This window comes from Geotrypetes seraphini, chromosome 2 (assembly GCF_902459505.1).
Source record: "Geotrypetes seraphini chromosome 2, aGeoSer1.1, whole genome shotgun sequence".
Lineage (NCBI taxonomy): Eukaryota > Metazoa > Chordata > Amphibia > Gymnophiona > Dermophiidae > Geotrypetes > Geotrypetes seraphini.
Window position 1 is genome coordinate 125,808,514 of NC_047085.1, and position 22,207 is coordinate 125,830,720.

Here is a 22,207-nt window from a genome sequence, read left to right on the forward strand (position 1 = left end):
ATGTATATTGGTATTGGATCCCTAGTATGTGTCGAATTAGGATAAACGATGGTAAATTGTAACCTGTTAATTGTATATTATATATGTTAAATTGTTCTGAGCTATTTGGGGAGAAAAGAAAAGAACTTAGTCATTGCCCTAGCCCCTCGCAAGGGCCCTCTGGCATTTCTCAATGCTCCATAAGCATCATAGTGATCTCAGAATGTGAAGGAAATACTGTGGACTGGGTCTTGGAGCTACTCAACAGTAAGTGCTATGTCAAGGCAGTTTGTGGAACCTCTAAATCAAGTTCCTGCAGAGAGACTGTAATAATCTCATTAAGATAGCCAGCTTAAAAAGCCTACACAATGTTGAATCCCCTCCCTGGGTCTAGGGCTGCTACAGTCTCCTGGCTGCACTCGCCCCGTCAAAAACCTGTCTCTCTATAGAGGAAGCACTTTGTCCCAGTCTTTCTGACTGGACTTTAGGCTCCCGGAGACGCTTTCCTTGTAAAGGAGCCATATTCTGCAGGGATAAACCCTCCTGCATGCTAACTGGCACAGCCTCAGCTGGACCTGGACAAAGGCTTCATATATGAGTGCTACAAAATCAGAGTCAAAAACATGACCTGAGTCCCTAGAGGACCTCTTTAGGACTCCCTCAAGGGATTCACCTGTGATAATGGCATTCATGCATTTTCACTTTGCTGGCAGCAACGGATCACAAGTAGAAAGTTCTAAGAGGGATTTATGTCCCATTTCTCGAGTTTTCTGTTCCCCTGGAAAGTTCCTGGGGGGCTAAGCCCACTGCTTCCACCCCCTCATGCAAAATCAGCATAATACAGTGGTTAAACTACCTGTGGAGTCCATCCTGACTGTTTTTAGACCCAAACAAAGTGTTTTGAGGCAGGAAGAGGCTTTTAAATTAAAATCAGAACATCCAAGATGGATATCATGGAAGCGATTTTGAAACTTAAAACGGTCCAGGGGAGCTACAAAAACGGACAAAAAAAAAATTTCAAAACCAAAATTTGAAGAGAGGAGGACCATCAAGAAGTTCCAGAAACTCTTAAAGCCTCCCAATTCAACTCCACCCCAATGACTCTCATAGACAATAATGGGCTATACTCACTGTGCTGCCATGTTCCATGCCTACATCAGCTCTCACTGTAGCTGGATAAAGGAAAAGCTTTTCTGCCTCAGACAAGCAAGGATAGCCAGGGGCTTATCTCTTCATTCTGCCTTTTACACAGGCTGAATCAACCTGAAACCCTCTATCCCACCAGTCTCCACATGATTTTTCAAGTAAAGGGATGCAGCCGGCACCCACAACGTCTCCCGACCAGCACAGAGCCCAAATACAGCATGCACTCATACGCTTTAATAAAAACCAGGTGAGCAGACTCCTAGGTTTGCAGCTTCTCCCAGGTAGAGCTATCCCAGGACTACTGGGAAACTCTATAGCACCCAAAGCCTCAGAAAAAAAAACAAAAACATCAGATAATTCCTGAAATTAAGACATTTAAGCAGACCAGATGAAAAAGACACCTTCTCACGAGGGCAGTACTAGAGGTCTGCACGGGAACGGGGATCGCGGGGATCCCGCGGGTCCCGCGGGGATCCCGCGGGTTCCCCCCCTGGCCCACGGGACTCCCACGGGGACGCCCCCTGGCCCACGGGACTCCCACGGGGATGCCCCCCTGACCCACGGGACTCCCACGGGGACGCCCCCTTGCCCACGGGACTCCCACGGGGATGAAAACAACCTACCTAAATTCTGGCGATGCAAGCATGCAGCTTACAAGTCTGGCGTCGCGTCGGGAAATAGCCATGTTGAGCAGTGAGCTCAGCACGTACACAGATGAAAGCCTTGCTTGCTGATTGGTCCAGCGGCCCCGCCCCACCGTGCCGCCGGACCAATCAGCAAGCAAGGCTTTCATCTGTGTACGTGCTGAGCTCACTGCTCAGCATGGCTATTTCCCGACGCGGGTATTAGGCTGTTTTTTGTCATTTCGGGTGGGGGATGGCAGCGGCAGCAGCAGCCTGAAAAAGAAATCATCCTGGCCGGGTTCGGTGTCATGCTCCGGAGCTTCTACAGCCTTCCTATCTCCCTCTCCCTTCTACCTGCGGCTCTCTTCGGCAACTCAGCAGCAACGATCGACACAAGCTTCTGGCGTCGGGGCCTACCCTCTGCGAGTCCCGCTTGTTTCAACTTCCTTTTTCCACAAAGGCGGGACTCGTAGAGGGAAGGCCTCGATGTCGGCAGCTTGTCTTGATCACCGCTGCTGACGAGTTGCTTAAGAGAGCCGCGGAGCAGGGGGGTGTTGCCAGGTGCAGGTAGAAGGGAGAGGGCCAGATGCAGGACTCGTGGGTGAGGGAGGAGAAGAGAGAGGGGAGGGAAACAAAAGGAAATCTTTCATACTGGGCTGGGCCGGAGTGGAGAGAGGGTGGAAAGATTCTGGCTACAGGGTGCAGTAACAAAGGAAAAGGGGGGAAAGCTGAAAATGGAGATAGTGACACAAAGAAGAGAAAGGGTAAGCAGGAAGGACCTTCTGAATAAGGATAGAGATACAGAGGGGACATGAAGAGGAGGTGAAATAGAGACATAGAAGTAATGCTGAAAAAGTGTGTGTGGGGGGGGGGAGATAAAGACATTGAAAGGGCAAATGGTGAATATGGGGTAAAGACAAGGACAGAGACAAATGAAGATTCTGAAAAAGTGGTGAGATAGGGATATAGGTGAGATGGACACAAAGAAGGGTGATGCTGGAAAATAGGTGGAATGGTAATTCTGACAGACACAGAAGGGAAATGCTGGATCAAGGAGAGATGGGGCTCAGGCTGGATGGAATGAGGAGAAATGCCTTGTTGGCCCGGAACTTCCTCTCCTACGTCAGAATTGACGTCAGGGAGCGGAATGCTGGTCAGCGCGACGCTTCTGCAGGGAAAGCTTAGGACAGCGGTGGCTTGGGGACTATTCCCCGATGGCGGTGGCAGCAAACCGAGTGGCTTGGGGGAGGGCACGGAGAAAGAAAGAAAGGGGGCAGACAGAGAGACAGAAAGAAGGGGGAACAGGGAGACAGAAAGAAAAAGTTGGGGGAGAGAATGAGGTCTGGAGGAGAGGAAACATACAGGAGGCTGAAAGAAAGGAAGAAAGATTGGATGCACAGTCAGAAGAAGAAAGTGCAACCAGAGACTCATGAAATCACCAAACAGCAAAGATAGGAAAAATGATTTTATTTTCAATTTAGTGATCAAAATGTGTCTGTTTTGAGAATTTATATCTGCTGTCTATATTTTGCACTATGGCTCCCTTTTACTAAACCGCAATATTGTTTTTTAGCGCAGGGAGCCTATGAGCATTGAGAGCAGCGCGAGGCATTCAGCGTAACTCCCTGTGCTAAAACCTACTATTGTGGTTTAGTAAAAAGGGAGGGGGTGTATTTGTCTATTTTTGTATTTTGTTACCGAGGTGACATTGCATAGAGTCATCTGCCTTGGGAAATGTATATGGCAGATGTCTTTGTTTTGTGTTCAAAAGAAAAGGAAATGCATTTCTGGTTTTATTTCTACAGTGTTGAAGTACTTGTTGGCCCTTGCTGTGACTGGTGGGGATCCCCAAGCACCGCCAGCAGAGGACCTCCTCTAGAGATGGTCAGAACTCCCCTCCACCAAGCGCAGCAGTCGCTGGCAGCATCCATGAGCCACTGAGGTGCCAGCATCTGTGACTCAGGGACGCTACTGCTGCCTGCCAAGCTTGGCAAAAGGGACCCCAGGCCAACTGCAAAGGAAGTCCTCAGCTGACAGTTTGTGGGTTCTCATCAGCTGAGTATTTATATTTTATATTTACATTAGAGGTTCTGGTAGAAACCCATTTACAAAGTATGTATTCTTCCCAATTAATATTTCCAAATTAATAGTCTCTTTGCTTATTTGTAAATGGGTCTCTACCAGAGCCTTTAATTCAGTAGCATAATTAAATAAAATAACTATTTCTGAAGTTTATAGGGAAGGATGGTGACGGAGGGGATTCCTCGCGGGGACGGGTGGGGACGGAGGGGATTCCTCGCGGGGACGGGTGGGGACGGAGGGGATTCCTCGCGGGGACGGGTGGGGACGGAGGGATTCCTCACGGGGACGAGTGGGGACGGAGGGATTCCTCACGGGGACGGGTGGGGATGGGTGGGATTTTGGCGGGGACGGGTGGGGACGGGTGGGATTTCTGTCCCCGCGCAACTCTCTAGGCAGTACCTCATTAACACACTGAAACCTAGCCTACTGTACTTTCCTTTTATGTTTTAACTTTTCTATAAAAATTGTAGTTCTTCCCCACTTCCCTATTGTTTGCATAGGTCCGTATGTCAGTGTTTTTGGTTTTTTTTATACTTGGATTCTCTTCCAGTACCCCTGTTTTTATCTGTTTTTATAATAATGTACATTTTGTCTATGTATTACTACATTGTAAACCGCTTAGATATTTGATTAGGCGGTTTAAAAAATCTTTTAATAAACTTGAAACTTTTGGATTAAAAACACTTGATTTGGGAGGGGGATAGAGTGGTTTTCAGAAACGTTTCAAGTGGGAAATTACCAAAAATGTCAAGAGTGGGAACAATGTAACAAAGAGCAGCGTTTCAATGGAGGGGCACATATTTAAAACTGTTTGAAAATAATTTGGTTACTAACAGAAGTACACTTTACCCCAGATTCTATATATGGCGCCCAAAATTGGAAGCCAAGCCAAGATGTGCGCTCAACTAAATTGGCTAACAAGCCAAACAGTGCTAATAATTGAGTAATAATTAGCATTAATTGGCGCCAATTTAGATTTGCATACACTATTATATAACAATGCTTGCCCAAATCCCATAGCATGAATCCCAAAATGGGGAATGACCAATGGAGATGTATAGACAGTTTAGAGGCATTCCTAAAATTTGCATGTAGTCTTACAGAATACCGGGGATGTGTGCACCAGGAATTATATCTGATTTCAGCTAAGTCCTGGCACCCAAATTTGAGTGCCAAAACAGCGCTCAAAGCTCCATTTTACAGAATCTAGCCCTGTATGTATGGTTTCAATAAGAATCTATAGTTTAAAAGAAACAAAAAACAAATTTCACCTATGGCAAAGTATGCTTTAAAAACCCAGGTTTTTCAGTTGTTTTCAAAAATTCAAAATGATCCTTAATATTTATATAGCGCCACATTTCAATTAAAATTTTAATCATGAGCAATCACATGTTTAACTGACTATTCTCTCTTCCCTCCACCCTCAATTTAACTTACTCCTTTTTCCCTCCACCTCTCTAAATCCAACATCTGTCCCTCTTTTTTCCTTCCTTACAATTGTTTAGCGTCTCTCTCCATTCCTTCCACCATGCATAGTCAGGCTTCTCTCTCTCTTGCCCTCAGTTCAGGATATCCATCTTTCTCTTCTTCTCCTCCCTTCCCCTCAGTACATGGTCTGGTATCTCTTCATCTTTCCACACCCACAGTTTGACAGCTCCCCCTCCCCCCAAGTGGACCTTAAATTTGCTTTTCTCTCAGTCACCAATAGCAGCAGTGATATTCACTGTCAGTGGTCTGCTCCAGAGATTTTCCTCTGACCCTTCTCATCCCTGCAGAAACAGGAAGTTGTGTCAGAAGGGGACTGAGAAAAGAACAGATTTAAGGTGCATGCAGGAGGAGGGTGTGAAGGGAGGGACAGAGAAGAGATACTGGGAAATTCTGCAGCACAATTAATTTTATTAGCCATGATTATTATTTAAAATTACAACTAATAAATAACTTAATTACATCATCAACCACAATTAACATGCAGCCTTAATTTTGTTTACATCCTCTAATAATGTGTTCCAAGATCCAGATACTGCCTAAATTAAGTAATTTCCCTCTATGAAGACAATGGCTGAAATGTAATGGCAAAACATGCACTTTAGGACTGTAAAAGCAGCAAAGGGAGAAATTCATAAAATGAAGCAATTGCAGGAATTACCTGGAACAGAAGCCAGAGGTGGTATTATGTGCTGCATAGCTTGTGGCTTCTTCTCCAAACCACCAAAGTTCTGCAAAGAGCAAGAAGTAAAAAAATTAAAAGAGGGAGTAGGAACAAGCAAGCAAATAGTCCATGAACAAAAAACCCCATGAAATACTGAAAACATCAAGTACCAAGCAACTTTCTGTGCTCTCCCTACTTGACAATCAAAATAGCAAGTCAGAACAAACTGCCAGGGCATGGGGTGAAGGAAGGGAAACTAAAGGAGACAAAATGCCAGACCAGAGGGAAAGAAAGGAGAGGAGGTGCCAGAGAAGGAGGGAGAGAGAGGAGGGAGATGCCATGGCATTGGGGGAGAAAAGGGAAGGAGATAGAGATGCAGACCATGGGGTGGAGTGGTAAGGAAGAGAAGGAAAGGAGAAGAGAGATGCCAGAGCACAGGGGAGGGGGTGAAGATGAAATTAATCATATACAAAGGAGAGAAAAGGCACAGGATATACAGTTTATTGAAGGTACATAGAAAGAGGGAAGATGCCATATGGAACAGAGAGAGGGCGGACACTGGATGGAAAGGGCAGAGAGGGTGGATAGTGGATGCAAGTGCAGAGAGAAGGTGGACAGTAAATAGAAGGGGTAGAGAGAGAGAGAGAGAGGGCAGAGGCTGGGTGGAAGGGGCAAAGAGAAAGGACAGATGTTGCATAGAAGGAAGCGAGGACAAACGCTGAATAGAAAGAAGAGAACAAAGAGAAGATGATTAAAGCAGAAACGACAAAAGGTAGGAAAAATTTTTTTTGTTGCTTTACTTAGAATCAAGTAGTATTGTAACTGTATTGATTAAAGTTTATAAATAGGAAATGGAAATAAGGCAATTTTGGGGGGACTAAACCTCTTTCCTCAGGTCAGGACAGGATACTATAACAGCAGTATACTGTACTGCAGGGGTGCCCAAATGCTCGATTGTGATCGACTAGTAGATTGCAAAGGCAATGTGAATCGATTGCGTTGCCTTTGCAATCTTTTTCTTCCTGCCTCCTCGAGCCAGGCCAGGCGTGTACAAGCGCCAGACTCACAAGACTTCAATTCTGACGTCGGAGAGGAAGTTCTGGACCACCCAATTGCTGCCTGGCTGGCCTGGACCTTCCTCTCCGACGTCAGAATTGACGTCGGAGGTGAAGTCTTGTGAGTCCGGCGCTTGTACATGCCTGGCCTGGCTCGGGGAAGCAGCAGGGAGAAATCATCGTGGTGATTTGGGGTAGGGAAAGAATTGGAGAAGTGGAGAAATCGGCACAATGGCTTGGGGAGGGCAGGGAGAGAGAGAGAAAGAAAGGCTGAAATAAAGAGGGGGCAGGGGGAGAAAGAAAGAGACAGAAAGAAAAGGGGAGGGGCAGAAAGAAAGAAATATTGGATTTACAGTCAGAAGAAGGAAGTGCAACCAGAGACTCATGAAATCACCAGACAAAAAGGTAGGAAAAATGATTTTATTTTCAATTTAGTTAGCAAAATGTGTCCGTTTTGAAAACTTATATCTCCCTTCTATATTTTCCACTAGGGCCCACTTTTACTAAACCGCGATAGTGATTTTTAGGGCAGGGAGCCTATGAGTGTCGAGAGCAGTGCGGGGGCATTCAGCGCAGCTCCCTGCACTAAAAACCGCTATCGCGGTTTAGTAAAAGGGGAGAGTGTATATTTGTCTATTTTTGTATAGTTGTTACTGAGGTGACATTGCATATTTTAAAGTCATCTGCCTTGACCTCTGAAAAAAAACCCCGAATACAAATGATAATAACATTTTCTCTGCGTAGAGTGTGCTTAGTGGTTTTAAAAAATTTTACTGTTGGTAGATCATTTTGACTTGGTCATTTTAAAAAGTAGCTCGCAAGCTAAAAAAGTGTGGGCACCCCTGCTGTACTGTCTTGAAGAAAGATTTGACCTCTGAAAGCTAATTGAAAAATGGATTAGTCTAAAAAAAATGGTATTTTCTTATTTCTCATTATTTGTTTTATTTCTGTTTCTTAATTTGTAAAGTGATGATTGTTATGTAGCAGGTATTTTTTCAAATTTACATCTACTGTCTTTATATTTTGCACAGTATTAGAGGACGTGCCACTGTTTCTTTGGTGTTGCATTGTATGCAGAGTCTGGTTTCTTGATTCAGTTTAACTTTTGTCTACATAGTTCTATTTTTAGTTTGTGATTATTCCATATTGGGTGAGGGTGTATCTGTCTGTGTGTATGAAAAGGACATGGCTTTCTGTTAGCAATGACTGTACAGGATCAATTGACTGTGCAGGATCTGGTTTGTTTAGTTTTACAATGCTTGTGTTGGTGTTCTAGTACTCACTGCAATGTTTAAGATGCTGCCTTTTCCTAGGTGCACCCTTGTTATGTGACTCATGAATTATTACAAAAATATCTTTTTTATATAGAGGAGGGGGTTGTTAAAAAAAAATGATCAGCACTGGCTGTCATATATACTAGGTACGCCACTGGATTTAATGACCCTATTCTAACTTTACTGTTGATGTAGATGTAGGTGTTGTCCCCCCCACCACCCCCCCACACACAGTATAAAGAATTAAATTAAAGTTGTATTAACATCAAGCAGCTTTCAAATGACATTATAAGCAAATAAAAAATAAAATTTTTAATACATTGCTAATTATTACCTGCTTCTTTACCTAAACTGTTTTGCCCTAGCTCTCACTTTGCACTACACTTCCCCCTCCATATTCGCAAATTCCATTATCTACAGATTTGCTTATTCGCGGTTTTAAACCAAAAAATGCATTTTCATTTTCAGGCTATTTTAAGCCCTGTAAGCCTTACCTGGTGGTCTAGCGGGTTTTCAGGCAGGGGTGATCTTCCCACGCTCCTGCTCCATGCAGATCACTCACAGGAAATGGCTTGAGAGACTACAGGAGCTCAAGACAGCCTGTGGGAAGATCGCTCCTGCCTGAAAACCCGCTAGACCACCAGTTAAGGGGGGCTTTCAGGGCTTAAAATAGCCGGGGCAGAACCGGTCTGAATGTTATTCGCAGTTTTTTATTATTCCCGGGCCCCTAACCCCCGCGAATACGGAGGGGGAAGTATACAGCAAAAAAAGTAGCAGATAAAGATCAATCACACAGGTCTCCTTCAAAGCTCAGTAACACCTCTCCATAAATTATGTGGAAGAGGTCTGAAATTGGGAATTACATCTATTTCATATCCTCAGTGAGACCTCAGGAAGGAACCAGTGGGACGTACCAAAGTAGTCCTCCAAGTCTAGGACCTAAAAACAGCATATAACTAGTACAGATAGTTTAGGTTCCAAGTCAGTATCTGTATATGAGGAGAGAGATCAGAGTCCCTTCAACATTTTGATGCTGTTCAGGAGTTGGTGAAGAGTGGTGTTTTCTGGAAAGAGACGTTTGATGACTTGAAGAACGTCAAGAATGATTCCTTCGATGTCGTCAGTACTGGTCTGAAAAAGATGAGGAGGTAGGACGATGATGAGAGTGAGAATATGTAGATCTATGCTTTGACCTACGCTGAGAAGAAGTAGTACCATAGCGGTGCGGAGGCAAAGGGGAACTGTTTACTCTTTGACGTTTTCTTGGTTTTAGTGAGAGAAGCATTGGTATCAGGCATCGATGTTCGTCAATGTAGAACTGGAGTTGGTACCTTTGGGTGCTATGCTCAGACTGGGCCGGTACCGAGGGAGTAAGGGTTACCATCGGTGCGCATGCAGCCAAAAAAAGTTCCTCATCTCCTTCAGAAAAATCTCCCATAGCTGTTCTGGGATAACCGGCATTGGTATCGTTGGATCAACAACCGGTACTATCGGTGCTACAGGGCGACGAGGGAGATCGTTGGCTTTCAGCATGCATCGAGGCACTCGATGCTGAAGATAGCTTTGACACTAATGGGGTAGTGGAAGGCATCTTAGCCAGTCTACCTGATGCAGGAACAGCGGCAGATGCCAATGGAGAAGAGGATGCCGGTACCTTTTTTGGTACCGATGGCATAGATGAATCTCCAGAAGCCATAGCCGGTCAAATAGCTTGTCATGTTGAAGCCATCAATTCCTTGAGGAAGCATTTCTGAAGTGTAGAGCAATGAATATAATCATCCATCTGATGGTCCAGACCCACACACTGAACACACCAGTTATGAGGATCAATGACCGAGATAAGCCATTATCACCAGGAACACTTTTTAAAACCACTCATTGGCTTCAACATGTATAGAAAAATTTTTGCAGTAAGGTTAAAGGAAAGCCATTAAGGAAAAAAGTTGGGGAAAAAAATATTTTTTTTAAAAGCTATAAAAAGTAAATAGAGATGAAAGAAAAGAAAAACTGATACCAAAGGTCAAAAAAGACTGACGAAAAATGTTTGAGGGTAGGGTAATGCAGTTAGACAAAGTCTAACACAACTTCTTTGCTCTGTGGAGAACAAAAAACTGGAGGATCCGCAAGTCGACATTCGGTATGAAGGCAGTCCCACATGCGCAGTTTAGAAGCTTCAAAAGCTTAAAGTGATAGTGCATTTTGGCACTGTCCATACTAGGCTCTGTGGGTTTCACTCACATGTGAGAATCTGCCGCCTGCTTGTCCAAGGATAAAAGAAGGTACTATGCAGAACGAGACACTTGCCTCCATAAACCTGAGGAAAAGCTCTCTGCATGACAGAGCCTGCAGCTCCAAGACCCTTCTCACTACAAAAAGAAAATCAATAGCCATGATCTTTGAAGAACTCTTATGTTAGTTCCATAAAAAGATATCAGTCTGGAAAGAATCCTGTTTTTTTCCAGCACCCAACACAGCTATTAGAATCCTTCAGTGAAGGAATCATATGCTGTTTGCATAGGAACAATACTTACAGTTAAAGTAGTAACAGAATCAAAGCCCTCTCCACATCGAAGCCATGTTTTGGATAAGGATGAGGCTGCCACTGCTGTCACTGAATTTTCTTGCTTACATCCGACGTGTAACTCATCAGGGAACAAGGCATAAGCTCCACCCAAGGATCTTTTCCTCTAGCAACAAGAAAAAAAAATGAGATAAGTCTCAAATAAGAAAACACACAGAACTGATCAACTAATGCTTCTAAAGAAAACAAACAAGGCTAGTAACAACTGCAGAACTACCAAAGCCACAAGAGCAGCAAGTGCCACGTTAGCCTGCAAGAAAAAAGTATTACAAAAAGAAAATCAATAGCCATGATCTTTGAAGAAACTCTTATATTAGTTGCATAAAAAGGTATCAGTCTGGAAGAATCCCATTTTTTCCCAGCTCCACCTAAGTGAAGCGCTTCATCAAGTTACACACATTTATAATATGCTCTAAACAGAAAAAAATAAAAACTTATCAATCTGGCTCCAAAAAGAGCTACACTCCTTGTTTGTTAAAGGAAGAAAAAAAAAAAAAAAGATAGAAAAGAAATCTCAGATTGTATAAGGAGCATCACCACAAAAGCATAACAATTTGCAGCCAGTATGAAACTGAACACTCACTACTATGAACATTGATAAAACTGAGTCTTTCCCAAAGGTTTATGTTCATAAACTATAGAGTTTACTAATGTAGATTGGCAATGCTAGCTTCTAATGGACAAAAAACCCACAATAGCCCTAAAAACAATATATAATTTCAGTAGTGGGTAATATAAGGGCACTATCTAGAAAAAGATGCAAGATGCTTGTTTGCATTACAACAGTCAGAAGCACCACTGTGTGTTTCAGGATCCCCAGCCTATCCAGCATCTGTTCCCATACCAGTTACCTATCATCTGTCCTCTGCCACACAGCATACCCCTTTCAATTGTTCTGGCTGGTGGAACTCTCAATGTTTTACATAGCATGGAGGGCAATTGTATAACTCGGACGCCAACATTTATGTACCTATTATGCATGTAAATGCTTAGAATAATGGTATTTACTTATGTATGTGAACACATATGCACATAAATGCCAACATTTTAAAAGCTATTCTGCAAATACCAACTTAACATACATAGCACATATTTGTAAGAGAGCATACATATAGGTGGAGCATAGATGCATAAAACACAGACTACTAAGATTTATGTGTTTATCTCCAGCATTTAGCTGTCAACACTTACACCAGCTCTAAGGCTGGCCTAAATACTGGCATCTAAACATTAAGCACATACAGTTAGGTTAGTGTTCTTTAAAGAATATACCATTGTTCTTGATCAATCAAGTCAAAACTGGACATAGGCTATTTTAAATATGTATAATACAACCTTTCTTTGTACTGTAGCAATGCCTTCATCCTTAAAAGGCTAGGAAGAATGCCATCCTGGTAATAGCACTCAGGATGGCAGCAGTCCTCATAGGTCCCTGTTGCCGCCTTTCCTCCTGTTTTTTTAAAATTTTCTAATTTTACTTACTATCATTTATACATTCAATATTTAATTCATTTCTTTGCTTTAGGCCACAGGTGTCGAAGTCGGTCCTCGAGGGCCGCAATCCAGTCGGGTTTTCAGAATTTCCCCAATGAATATGCATTGAAAGCAGTGCATGCACATAGATCTCATGCATATTCATTGGGGAAATCTTGAAAACCTGACTGGATTGCGGCCCTCGAGGATCGACTTTGACACCCCTGCTTTAGGCGATTGCTGGTCAAAATGTTACTTATCTGAAAGCACCACCTCGTACTCCGACGAGCCCCGTGTCATCTGGGAGTGGGGGTGCCAACCTAACTGAAGATTTCCACACTCTTCCAAAGGTTAAAGAGCATGTTTAGCAGCGCTCTTTAACCTTTGGATGAGTGTGGAAATCTTCAGTTAGGTCGGTACCCTGCTCCCTGAGCATTCTGAGCTGTTGGAAGGACGGGATAGAAATCTAAATAAATAAGTAGCAGAAACAGGCAGCGATCCTGAGCTGAGAACCTCCTCCCTCCCTCACCTGAAGCAGCAGCCGGTCAGGAGGAGGCAGCGCTCAAAACAGGCTGCTCGCAGCCAACCCCAGCAGGGCCTTTCCCTCTGTGTCACTTCTGACATACGTTCTAAATAGCTGAAATCCTGGTGTCAACAAGAAGGTTTTTAGATACCTAGAAAGCAATATATGGTAAAACAAAAGGCTATATTGTAACATAGTAACATAGGGATGGCCTATATCTTTCTATGGTAGGAAGGAGGTTACTTGTTGAGAATGTCAGACAGTATATTACTAAGTGTTTAAACTAGAATGTGGGGTGACAAAAAGGGAAGCAGGTGGAATCAAAAAATGCAAAAATGCAACAGCAGTGGGGAAGGTAATGCTAACACCATCATCAACAAAGAGGGAATTGAGAGTAGGCAAAACATTATACAGAACCTAACAGTAAAATGTTGCTGGAAAGTGATGAGCAAGAAGGCTTGTAGTTTAGCTAATAAAGTTCAGGATCTGGAAGCCCTGGTGATAGAAGCTGACTTGTTGCTATCACAGAGACATGGCTCATGTGATTCCCATAAGTAACATGTAATCATACCTTGATATAACTGTTTTAGAAAGGATAAGAGATGGCTGAAAGGATGGAGTAGTAGTGCTATATGTGAAAACCAATATTAAAGCAGCTGAAATACAGGGGTCCTGGGGAAGAGTTATGGACCAGAGAAGAGAGAAGATGGAACCTCTATACATGCAGGAGTCATCTATAGACTTCAGATACAAAAGGAGAAGCTGGACAAAGAGCTGGTTGCAGACATCCAAAAACTGAGTCTGAAAGGGGAAGAGACATTACTAGATTTCAACCTTCCTGATATGGACTGGAATGTCCTGACTAGAACTGGAAAAAAGCAAAAAGACTATGAATGCCCTTCATAGCATTCTGCTCAGACAAATAGTGATGGAACCCATAAGGGAAGGGACGACACTGGATCTGGTGCTCACAAATGGAGAAAGTGTGTCTAATGTCCAGGTGGGTGCCCACCAGAATAGCAGTGATCATATTGTATGGTTCAATGTAAGAGCTAAAGTGGACAGTGGGCACACAAAACTCAAAGCCCTAGATTTCATGCATGCAAATTTCAGTACAATGAGAGCATTCCTGAAGAACTGGTGGGATGGGAGGATATAAGGGAAGTGAAAAGATTGTAGTCCAAGCTCAAAGGAGCTATAAAAAAAGGCAACTGAACTCTAAAGGAAAGTTAATAAATACCCCCTGTTGCTTCACCTTAGAAAAGAAAGTCCCATAGTCAGTTTTGATAGTAGAAAGAGTCAATCCATGACAGATATGGCTTGCCAGAGCGTTTCTAAATCAATTTTCTCTGGCTTTTTCAACTCCCCAAAGTTAATAACGTTCTCACCTGAAGCAGGTCTCAATTCTTCCTTCATTGTGCTGGGAGAACACTGACAAAAATTACCTACACCTTCCTCCAAAGAGCCCGGTGAAGGCATCCCTCTCAAGCTGGAGTCCAATCATCCCTCTTAGGGTAACAGGACACCAGCAGCTCCCTGCACTAAATCATTTCCGGGTTGGGGAGGAACCAGTCTCTGCTCCGGGGTCAACGATGCTCGGCTCGCTCCTGCGTTGAGGTCTCCCGATGAATCTAGATTAACCCCTGAGGTAGGTCTGGGATCTTCACCCAAACAGCCAAAAGCCCTCATAATTGTCTGCTGTGTCATCCGCTGGGGGGTTCCAGTCGCCAGAGGGTTAGGGTGAGCAGTCCCTTTCCTCTTTCCCATATTACATTGGAAAGAGTCAGACCACATGCTGAAACTCAGCAAACGATCAGCGCTGTGCACTCAAGCGTCCATTCTCAACACCATCTTGATCTCTGTAGATGTAATTTACTTAGATTTCAGCAAAGCCATTTACACAGTTCCTCATAGGAGGTTCTTGAATAAACTTGATATGCTGAAGTTAGGATCCAAAGTGGTGAATTGGATGAGAAACTGGTTGACAGACACCAGAGAGTGATGGTTAATGAAATTTGCTCAGAGGAAGGAAAGATGAGTAGTGGAGTGCCTCAAGGAACAATCCTAGGATCAATTCTGTTCAATATGTTTGTGAGCAACATTTCCAAAGGATTAGAAGGTAAGGTCTGCCTTTTTGCAGATGATAACAAGATTTGTAACAGAGTGGACACCCCAGATGGAGTAGAAGACATGAAAAAAGATCTGCAAAAGTTGGAAGAATGGTCTAATGTTTTGGCAACTAAAATTCAATGCAAAGAAGTACAGAGTGATGCATTTAGGAAATAGTGCTAGGAAGTGAGAGACTGATATGCACAGATGGGGAAAGGGACCTTTAAGTAATAATGTCTGAAGATCTGAAGGTAACGAACAGCGTGACAAGGCAGTGGCTATAACCAGAAAGATGCTAGGCTGTATGTGTATAGAGAGGAGTAACCAGCAGAAGAAAGGAGGTGTTGATATCCCACTTGGAGTAATCGTGTTCAGTTTTAGAGGCCATATCTGGCTAAGGATATAAGAAGACTTTAAGCAGTCCAGTGGAACGCGACAAAGATGGTATGAGGTTTGCACCAAAATATGTATGAAAACAAAACAAAACTAGAAGTCTGACCATGGCTCTGTAGAGCAGTATTATAACTTTCTCTGATCTACTCGTAATTCCCTTCTTTATCATGCCTAGCATTCTATTTGCTTTCTTCGCCGCCGCTGCATGGTGGGAGAGTCGGTGGGGTGCTGCTGCACAGGGGGATGGCAAGATGCTATACAAGGGAATAGATGGGAAGGGAGACAAGATGTTGCATATGGAGGGAGAGGAAGGGAGAAAAGAGGTAGAAAGGGGTGAGAGAGGGAAATCCTGCATATGGTGCATGGGAGAAATGTTGGACATAGGGTAGAGGGCAGGGAGAGATGCTGCACATCATTTTATATATATATATATATATATATACACACACACACACATAGAGAGAAAGAGATGGTATACAATGGGAAAGAAACAAATGTTGGATATGGCAGTGGAAGGTAGAAAAAAATAATTTTAATTTTCTATTTTGTGATTACAATATGTCAAATTTGAAATGTGTATCCTGCCAGAACTGGTGTTAGCGAGCATGAGTTAGGGCAGGCGTAGGGAACTCTGGTCCTCGAGAGCCGTATTCCAGTCGGGTTTTCAGGATTTTCCCAATGAATATGCATTGAAAGCAGTGCATGCAAATAGATCTCATGCATATTCATTGGGGAAATCTTGAAAACCCGATTGGAATACGGCTCTCGAGGACCGGAGTTCCCTACCCCTGAGCTAGGGCCTAACAGAGAGAGGAAGAGACTTTTTTGTTTATTTTGTTTACACCAGTGGTTCCCAACCCTGTCCTGGAGGAACACCAGGCCAATTGGGTTTTCAGGCTAGCCCTAATGAATATGCATGAAGCAAATTTGCATGCCTATCACTTCCATCATATGCAAATCTCTCTCATGCATATTCATTAGGGCTAGCCTGAAAACCCGATTGGCCTGGTGTTCCTCCAGGACAGGGTTGGGAATCACTGGTTTACACCACTGTGTCGGTGTGGGATTGGAGAAGAAAGGGGGGTGGGTGGAAAGACTACAAAATAAATCCACCAGGACGTTTGAAAAAAAAAAAAAAAAATGCCCGATTGGGCAAGAAACTTGAATCAAATTGAAAAAAATTGATTCAATAGGCCAAATCAAATTTTAAAAAAAATGTTCCCTGAATCGGGCAGCACTAGTCCAAGTGGGTGTACTGCAAAGCTGCCTACCTCTTAGAAGCAGACCTTCTGCCTCAGAGTCTGCACTCTCCCACAGCCAGAGCTGTCCCCGCAAGGGAATCCTCTGCAGTATAAAAAAATAAGCCTTGAAAAATAGTGGGAAAAAAGACTGAATTTAAAGAAAAATAAACATGATCAGAATGACAAGCTCCTACTGTCTTTCTTGCTGAAAGACAACCAAGGAATCGGAGGACAGCCCAGAGATAAGAGAGGAGAAGCAAAAGTATGCAAATGAAGTTTCCTACAAGAGTTCTCGTGAGAAGGGATTGACTACCGGAAGGTTCAGGAATAGAGTGGGGTTGTACAAGAAATTTGATTAGACAATAGTCCTTCAATGACAGGGATATTATATCAACACCACTATTCCAAAATTCTGGAATGTCAACTCTTCACAAGTCTAGTAAGTGGCCCTTTTCATGGGTTGGAGAATTAATCACCCGTGTGAATTCTATTGCTGTAATTATGTCAAGAAAGGGAGCTGTGGTGGTAATTTGTATTTCAATGTGTGGATTAAACTCTCTCAAGATCAGCAATCTAAGAAAACTTGGTGTCATCTCTATAATCAGTTTGAGGAGTCCTTGCACAAATGCTGTGTTATAAGGTGGTCAGTATACCAACAGGTAGCCAGATGATCTCTCTTCTAGCTGGATTAAAAAGGATTCTTATTCAATTAGGCAGGGGATGGTAATTTTATGCAGTTTGATTGTGTTTTAGGAGTTAGCACTGCTACACGTGCTACAAGTTAGATTGCAAGCTCTTCCAAGCAAAGACTGTCTATTTAATGTCAAAATATACAGCGCTGCATACGCCCTTCAGTGCTATAGAAGTAATAAATAATAGTAGTAGCACCCTCTACCCCCTCCCTATTGTTGGTTGATGGTGAATGTTTAAACCTGTTGGACACAGCTCAGACAGTGGTAATCCCGTTTCATTTAGCCAGGTTTCATTCCTAAAATGTACTGTATAAATGCTGTCTGCAGATGACAACGTGGCTCACTGGAAATTTCTTAATAGCTGATCTGCTCATTCTCCAGACCTATGGTTCCAAAACATAGTTTGAGGGTTCTAGGGATAGCTTGAGTTTATCAGGAAGGTAATTGTTTAGATATTGTAGAACTATCGAGGGAATTGAGGGTTAAAGGATATGCAGAAAGAGAAAGGGAATCGACAAGGTTGGGCCTAAACTTAAGGATGTCAAACATCTCATGCCAGACATCCACTTCAAGCTGCAAACTGTACTATGATGCAGTGGGCATGTTCTAGCAACTCAGACCCCTTAACCAATGTGAAATTTGCTCCCTTTTTACCACCTCTTAATGTGTGCCATAAAATGCAGCACCTATTAAGCTGTTCCAAAGTGGATTTGTATTTTATTCCCCCTATTATGCTGTTTGAGAGCTTTGGTTCTGTCACACACAAATTTTCACTGGGCCTGAAATCCAAGTTGTTATTAAAGTCTTCCTGTCCCGCGCCATTGGTAATCCTTCTGGGCGGCTTACAATCTAAAATTCAGTAATGCAGTCAATGAGCAAATTAAGACAAATCACATATACAAGAATTCAAGGTTAAAATCAAAATACAATTGGTTTTATAAAAGAGGGGGAAGGTAAATGCAATTTGGTAATCTTGTGTTCCGCAGTATTCCTCCAGTGCTACTAAATCTATTATATCCTACTATTTTATCGAAGGTACCTGTATTTAGAAGAGAGGGATATGTATGATAGTTGTCCTTTTATACTGTGCTCTTAATTACACTGTCTAGTAATTGTTATTTTTTTCCACCCAGAGACTTCTTACAAATATGGACATCATGTTAATGAAGGGAAAAGTCGAGTAAATAAAAACCTACTGTTCAAAACCAATTATAGGACTTCCTGTTTTTCTTAATGTGTTTTTAGCATGGCTGGGTTTGACTAGAACATACCATTCCCAAAAACTGTAAATTCCTTCTGTCTTATTCATTAGTCCTGTGATTTTTTTCCAAATGGAAAAAATATTTTCCTTCCTCACATGGCATCTGCACATCAGTAACATCTTACGTAACTCAAGCGTACTAAGGAGAGCTTTGAAAGAAAACATCTGGCATGGCATGCAAAGTCCAACAATCCAGTCCAGGAGAGCCAATTCTACAGAATCACGTTATGTTCCTCATAAAATCTAAGTTCTTGGCAGACCACCAAAGAATGAACTAACTGACACCAGGAGTCAAATTCCTCAAACAGAGTCCTCCCCAGCCCTGAATCCCAAAATATCAACATGTATACAAAAAATAAATAAATAGATACCACAAAGCGCCCGCAAAGCAAAAAGTTCAGAAAATGAAAAGGCAACCTAAAAACACATTTGTAAGAAGATATTCCAAAACAGAAGGAGATGCACACCAAAATGCCCATATTTTACAAAGTCCCATATAATTAGCCAATACTACAAATTTGCTGTTCCCTCTTCATATGTGCGAGGTCAAAATACAAAGTAGACTGGAGGAATAGCTAGGGGAATCTGGTTCAAATTCACCTGCTCTTTGTGATCTTAGGTAAGTCACTTAACCCTCTGCTGCCTTGGGTACAAACAGACTGAAAGCCCTCTGGGGAAAGGAAAAAGCACAGTTAGTTACCTTTAACAGGTGGTATCCAGGGACAGAAGGCAGACAATTCTCACATGTGGAGTGACGTCATCCATGGAACCCAGCATGGACTATCTAAAGCAAGGGTGTCCAACCTTTTGGCTTCCCTGGGCCACATTGGCCAAAAAAAATGTTTCTGGGGCCGCGCAAACGCTACAGCAAGACAGAGGAGGGAGCCAGCAAGACGGTAAACACCCGGGGGCAGCAGAGAAAAACACTGCATCGCCCTCGACCGGGGCCGCTCAAAATACTTCACGGGGCCGCAGGTTGGACACACCTGATCTAAAGTGAACTGTCACTTAGAACACTGCCTGTACTGCACATGCACAGGTGCCTTCCAACCCGCTGCCAGCATGCGGGATCATCAATTCAGTAACAAAGTTAAGAATCTAATCTGAATTTCTGTACTGCACTTATCCAGAATAAGTTCAAGGCAATTTACATATAAAGAGGCTCATATAATATATGAGGAATTACAATGACTAACATTTTGATTACAATATTTTTAAGTTTCATAGTGGTAAGTAGGGAAGGTATGGCATGTAAATTGCAATTTTTGGAGGTATTTTTTGGTATGTCTGAGATACTATATTGGTGGGTTTCTTGAGAAGGTGGCAGTGCTGATGTTACTGACAAGGTCTGTCATATAGGTAAGTTTTCAGTTTTTTTCAAAAGCTGAGGTAATTCAGTTCAATTATTGGGAGACTGTTCCATGTTTTGATTGCTGTATAGATAAATGGGGCATTATAGATTCATTTGTATTTGACTCCTTTGGATGAAGGAAGCATTAGTGGCGGTATAGAAGAATAAAGTTATTATTATTATTATTATTATTATAGTAGTTTGTGCTGTGGATCCTGGATGACAAGTGTGATTTGGAGAGGAGTTGAATTATTTGCTCTGAGGTGTTAGCATGTAGCGCAGGGGTCGGAAACCTGCGGCTCTTCTTGTATATGGCTGTGGCTCTTCAGGCCCCATATGTTTAAATCTCAAGTTTCAAGTTTATTAGGATTTTATATACCGCCTATCAAGGTTATCTAAGCGGTCTTTACAATCAGGTACTCAAGTATTTTCCCTCTCTGTCCTGGTGGGCTCACAATCTATCTAATGTACCTGGGGCTCTCTCTCCCAACTCCACGATCCCCCTCCCAGGGTCTACCAAGGTACCTGGTGGTCTAGCAGGGGTCTTTGTGCAGGAGTGCAGCCTTCTCACTCCTGTCTTCTTGCAGCTGCCTTCTAAAATAGCTGTCACGACCTCTCGCAGCTACTCATATTTCCTATAGTAACATGAACTGCCGCAAGAGAGCGCAGCAGCCATGAGGAGACATGAGCAAGAGGGCCGCGCTCCTGCCACAAAGACTCCCATTGGACCATCAGGTACCACAGTAGGCCCGGGAGTGGGGAATCGTGGGGTTGGGAGGGAGATTAAAGGGTCAGGGCTTGGAGAGGGGAAAGAACCTTGGCTATAGGTTGGGGGAGGGGCAGGGGAAGAAGGGAGTGATGAGAGGTACAGAGAACTGCAAGGGGTTGGAGGAAAGAGAAACTACACCTTGTGGCTCTGTAAATCTTAGGTCAAATATTTTGGTTAAATTGGCTCTTTGCTGAGAAAAGGTTGCCAACCCATGATGTAGGGTATGGAACATGATGCAGGATAGTTTGAATTTGATGCATGCATTTACAGGTAACCAATGAAGTTTGTGGTAATATTCTGATATAGCATCATATTTTTTAGTCTGAAGATCAGTCTGATTGGTGTGTTGAATGATTGTGCTGTAGGGAGGAACTCAGGCCTGCATAGAGCAAAGGGGAGGTAGTAGGTGGGTTGTATCTGCTTGCTGTCCCTGGATAACACCTGTTACAGTAACTGTGCTTTATCTCAGGTCAAGAAGGCAGCATATTCTCACATGCAAGGACTCTCCAGCTATAAAATAGGGTTGGAGGGAAATTGGCTTCTAGTTGGAGACTAAATTTTGGAGAACTTTGTGGCTGAACTGAGTATCCTGTCTGAAAAGATTTTCCAAACATTAGTGGGTCATGAATGTATGAACTGAGGACCAGGTAGCTGCTTTACAGGATTCCCAGAGAGAGTATCTGAAACTTCTCTTTCACCAGGTACTAGTTGAGCACATGGAGGTCTAGAATTGGTCGAATTTCTACGGTCTTTGGGATAAGGAAGTACCTTGAATAGAAACCCTTGCCCCTCTCCTGCAGCACAACTTTTTCTATCACGTTGAGCTGAAAGAGGGCTGAGAGTTCCTGGTGAAGGAGGGCTCTGTGATGGGAGTTGACTCTCTTGGAGGGTGGTTTGGAGGTTTCTTCTGCAAATGAAGTGCATAGCCCCAACTCACCACTTGAAGAACTAATTGATATGATGTTATGAGGGTCTAGTGCTGTTGGTAATGAATGAGCCTGCCTCCTATTGGGAGAGTGTAATGTGAGGGCTGAGATACACTAGCTAAGCTCTCTAAGAGGGAGTCAAAACTACTGCTGCTGCTTAGGTTGAGTAGGCACAGAAGTTTTCTGTTGCCTTTGTTGCTTTGGGCATCATTGGGTAGATGTTCATGTAGATGCAGCAGGCTTGAAGCATATTTAGTTTTGGAATAGTATGTGGAATGCCTGTAGGAGCTTGAAAATTGCTTAGGTTGTTGAAAATGTTGAGCTTTTGAGGAAGACAGAATAGTCATACAGTCCGTATGTTTTTGATCTTTTGAGTTGCCTCCTCTATGCAATCTCCAAACAAGTCATCACCCATATAGGGTATGTTGGAAAGATTGTCATGAATATTGGCATCTAGATATGAGATTCTGATCCTAACCTGTCTGCGCATAGCAATACTACCAAAAACGTCCCAGATATATTTATATTTTTTATCGCATGGCCTTAGACCCACCACTCCACAGCTAATTAGTCTTATAGC

General features: G+C 43.0%; 1 protein-coding gene across 5 annotated transcripts in view; it reads right to left on the bottom strand.

Annotated features, from left to right (window-relative positions):
• SPIDR (scaffold protein involved in DNA repair) overlaps positions 1 to 22,207 on the bottom strand; it is a 536,511-nt gene that overhangs the window by 506,127 nt on the left and 8,177 nt on the right. For 4 of the 5 annotated variants that reach the window (XM_033933718.1, XM_033933714.1, XM_033933716.1 and 1 more), the window contains exons 2-3: positions 10,840 to 10,995; positions 5,977 to 6,046 (exon numbers count right to left, since the gene is read on the bottom strand). In XM_033933718.1, coding sequence (XP_033789609.1) covers positions 5,977 to 6,046; positions 10,840 to 10,995 — 226 coding nt within the window. Of the gene's footprint in view, positions 1 to 5,976; positions 6,047 to 10,839; positions 10,996 to 12,891; positions 13,037 to 22,207 lie in introns of all 5 variants that reach the window. The other variant, XM_033933719.1, reaches the window with a different exon arrangement.